Raw genomic sequence first — 3,918 nt, forward strand, 5'->3', positions numbered from 1 at the left:
CCTGCTGCTGCTGCTGCTGCTGCTGCGGGGGCAGCCTCCGTTGCTGCTTCCTCGGGGGCGCGTCAAGGCAGTGCCAGCAGCAGCAGAGTTGATCACACTTTAAGTTCAGTCCGGAGCCAGCCGGCAGCAGCAGCAGCAGCAGCAGCTCAGTCACCAGCAGCAGCAGCAGCACCAGCAGCAGCAGCAGGCGCTGCTGCTGTGAAGACGGGGGTCCGAGGGAGCCAGAGCCCCGCGAGCAGCGCCCCGAGCACGAGCACGAGCAGCACGGACACGAGCAGCACGAGCAGCAGCAGCAGCAGCACGACCCCGACCGCGGCCACGACCAGCAGCAGCAGCAGCAGCAGCAGCAGCGGGGTGATGAGCGAGCGGTCGAAGCAGTGGCTGGCGTACGACAGAGAACACGGGACGCTGTGGGGTCGGGACTGGGCGTACTACCGTTTGCTGCAGCAGCGGCTGCCGGCTTCGATCTCGCTGCAGCAAGCAGCAGCAGCAGCACGGCGCGCGCCCGCGGAGCTGCTGCAGCAGCGCAGAACCCTCAGCAGCATCAAACTTCGAGAAGACCTTTCTTGTCCCATTTGCATGTCCATTTTAGATCACACTGTTGTCGTCAAGACTTGCCTCCACCGCTTCTGCGCAGAGTGCATCGAGAAGTGCGTCCGCATTGGCATTCGGGAGTGCCCCCAGGTGAGGGTTTAGGGTTTAGGGTTTACGGTTTACAGTTTACGGTTTACGGTTTGGGGTTTGGGGTTCGGGGTTTGGGGGTTAGGGCTTGGTTTTCAGGCTTCAAAATGTGGGGATTAGGGTCTAGGGTTTAGGGTTCAGGGCTTAGGGTTTAGGGTTTAGGGTTTAGGGTTTAGGGTTTAGGGTTTAGGGTTTAGGGTTTGGGGTTTGGCTTGCACGGGCGGCGAGGCATCACCGGAGAGCAGCAGCGAAACCTAGGGTCTCAGGCTCAGCTGTCAGGGCCAGTTGCTTTGTCTTTTCTAGGGTTTAGGGTTTGGCGTTTAGGGTTTAGGGTTTAGAGCATAGCTGGGGTCCAATGGCTCTGCCGTTGCTCGGGTTTAAGGTTTAGCGTCTAGGGTTTAGGGTTTAGGGTTTAGAGCACACTTGGGTTCCGGGCGCACTAGAGCGTGTCGCGGAGCCGGATGCTTCCTTGCGTCTCACTGCTGCACTTACCGCCGCCGCTGCTGCTGCTGCTGCTGCTGCTGCTGCGCGCAGTGTCGTTCCCACGTGGCCTCGCGCCGCAGTCTGCGCCCCGACGGCGCGCTGGACAGAGTTGTGCGTCGTATATTTCCTTCTTTGAAAGCTTTTGAAGAGAAGCACCATGTGCTGCTGGCGCGGGCGAACCAGCGGTTGAATTCGAGTCAAGGAGCAGCAGCAGAGCACGCTGCTGCTGCTGCTGCGGCCGCAGCAGCAGCAGCCGGCGCGCCCAGCGCCAGCGGAAGTCCCGCGCCAGACGCCCTCGCTGCAGCAGACCCCGCTGCTGCAAACAAACGCAGCTTAGCGGCAGCTGCGGAGCTGCAGCAGCAGCCCTACAAGAAGCTTGCAGCGACTCCCAGCAGCAGCAGCAGCAAACTGTATCCCGGACTGTTCCCCCGCGCGCCAACCCCTGCCGCTTTCATCGACGCCTCGGGCCAGCCGGTGCCGCGGCAGCAGCAGCAGCAAGGGAGGGCCTCAGGTTCAGCTGCTGAAGCATCAACAGGCAGCAGCAGCAGCAGGTATCTCACCATGGCCATGCAGGCGGTGCTGCCGCCCCTGGAGAAGAAGCGGATGCGGCGAGAGCTGTCTGTGCTGCTGCGGAAACAGCAGGTTGCAGCAGCAGCAGCAGCAGCAGCAGGAACTGCGGCGGCGGACGCGAACCCAGAAGCAGCAGCACCGATGAAGCTGCGCTTTGAGCTAATCCCCGACCCGCTGCTGCCGCAGCTGCCGCTGCTGCAGCAAAACAAATTCTCCACTGAAGGCCACAGCACAGTTTTGCAGCTGTGTCGCTTCATTGCTGCGCGCCTCAACCGCCAGCTGCAGCAGCAGCAGCAGCAGCAGCAGCAGCAAATCGGGGAGCTGCGGCTCTACACCAAAGAACACCGCGTCCCCTTCGGCCCCAATGTAACTCTTGCTGCTCTCCACCAGCTCTCTTTGGCTTACCCCACGGAGTCTCTTGTGGTGTACTACACAACAAGAAACTATGGAGATGAGGGTCTGCTGCTGCTGCTGCTGCTGCTGCTGGTGTTGGTTGTGTTTTGCAGCTGCTGCGGCGGACCCTTTCGGAGGACTGCATGCGCTGTAGGGTGTATCTGTGTTTCGAGTTTTGCTGCTGCAGATGCTGCACTTGCTGCTGCAGCTGCCGCTGCCCACTGCCGATATGGCTGCGTGCTAGGCTTGTGGGGTCATGGGCTGCTGCTGCTGCTGCTGTCCTTGCTGCAGGCGGCGGTGCATTGAGTGGCATTCGTGGACACCTGACTGAGGTATCTTTGCTGCTGCCTGCTGAAAGCGCAGCAGCGAGCCGCGCTCATTCGCAGCAGCAGCAGCAGCAGCAGCACGGCGGGGGGCGTGGAGGGGCCCTACAGGAAAGGGCCTCAAGCACTCCACCGGGAAGCTCTGCTGGTGGAGGCCCCCGCCCTGCTGCTGCTGTTGCTGCTGCTGCAGCCTCCCCTCGAGGTGCCAGCAGCGGCAAAAGTGCACACAGTTACTCCAGGTCCGCAGCAGCTGCAACGACAGCTGCAGCCACCTCCGCTGCTGCTGCAGCACGAGAAGCAGCAGCAGCAACAATGCCCCCAATAGCGGGGGCTCCCTCTGGGACCCCACTCAGGGGCGTGGGGACCTCACCAGCAACAGCAGCAGCGGGATCAGCAGCAGCATCAGCTGCAGCACCCCAAAGGACACTTGCGGCTACTGGGATGCACACTAGCGCGACATCGGCTGCGCGGCGCGTTCCCGCTGCAGCAGCAAGGACGGCAGTAATAGCAGCAACAGCGTCAGCAGCAGCAGCAGCAGGGAGGATGCATGTGGCTCCAGCTGCTGCTGGCTCTCCAGCAGCAGCTGCAGCGGGAGCTGCGCAGCTCGGACGGCCGGCTGCTGCTGCTGCAGTGAGTCCAGCGGGTGTCCTTGCTTCTCTTCCCGCAGCAACAGCAACAGTAGCAGCAACTGCAGCAGCAGTGTCACTGCAGCAGCTGCCGGGAGTCAGTGCTGCAGCAGGGCCCCAGTGGCAAGGGGCCCTCCAGGGGCCCCTCAACACCCTAGGGAAGCCGCAGCTGGCAGGGGGGCCCCCCTCGCTGCAGCCAGCCAGTGGGGGCGGCCCGTGGCGGCCTGCTGCGCCGGGGCGTTAGTGCGGGTTGCTGCGTGTCAGCAGAAGCAGCAGCAGCAGCAGCAGAGGCGGCAGCAGCAGCAGCACGAGCAGCAGGTCCGTTTCGCATTTGAAAGCCCGAAGTTTGGGGCTGTGTCTCCTGGGCGTCTGCTGCCCAGAGGCAAACGGCCGCCGTGTCTTCGCATGCATGCGCATTTTCTGTTTGCATTTTGCTGCTGCTGGGTTGTATGGACACGCGCAGACCGACGCAGCAAATGGTGGGGCGACAGCAGCAGCAGCAGCAGCACAGAAGCCACAGAGGCCCGAAGCCTTCGCTGCAAATGGCCGTAGGTAGTCCCGTAGCTAGCTAGCCAGACACAGGTAGCTAGCTGCTTCGCTCGCAAGCCGGCGCAGTCCTCAGAGCCCTGCCGCAGCTCCACAGCTTGCGAACAAGCTAGTTAGCTAGCTAGCTAGCTAGCTTGCGGCGGCTCCATAGCTAGTCAACTAACCTAGCTAGCCAACTAGCCAGTCAGCTAACTAGCTAGCCACGGAACTGGCTAGCGAGTTGACTAGCTAGCCACGGAACCAGCAGGAGAGCTATATAGTTAGTCAGCTAGCTAGCTAACTAGCTAGTCAGCTAG

General features: G+C 62.1%; 1 protein-coding gene across 1 annotated transcript; it reads left to right on the forward strand.

Moving 5' to 3' along the window:
• Window positions 1–357: 357 nt before the first annotated feature.
• ETH_00026085 (zinc finger (C3HC4 RING finger) protein, putative) lies at window positions 358–3,320 on the forward strand (the record flags this gene model as incomplete). Its single annotated transcript, XM_013377438.1, has 3 exons — window positions 358–684; window positions 1,216–2,191; window positions 2,419–3,320. The coding sequence occupies 3 exons, from the start codon at window positions 358–360 to the stop codon at window positions 3,318–3,320; spliced, it is 2,205 nt and encodes a 734-aa protein (XP_013232892.1).
• Between the last annotated feature and the right edge of the window lie 598 nt (window positions 3,321–3,918).

The sequence above is a fragment of the Eimeria tenella genome, genomic scaffold (assembly GCF_000499545.2).
Source record: "Eimeria tenella Houghton genomic scaffold, Eth_scaff501, whole genome shotgun sequence".
Classification (NCBI taxonomy): domain Eukaryota; phylum Apicomplexa; class Conoidasida; order Eucoccidiorida; family Eimeriidae; genus Eimeria; species Eimeria tenella.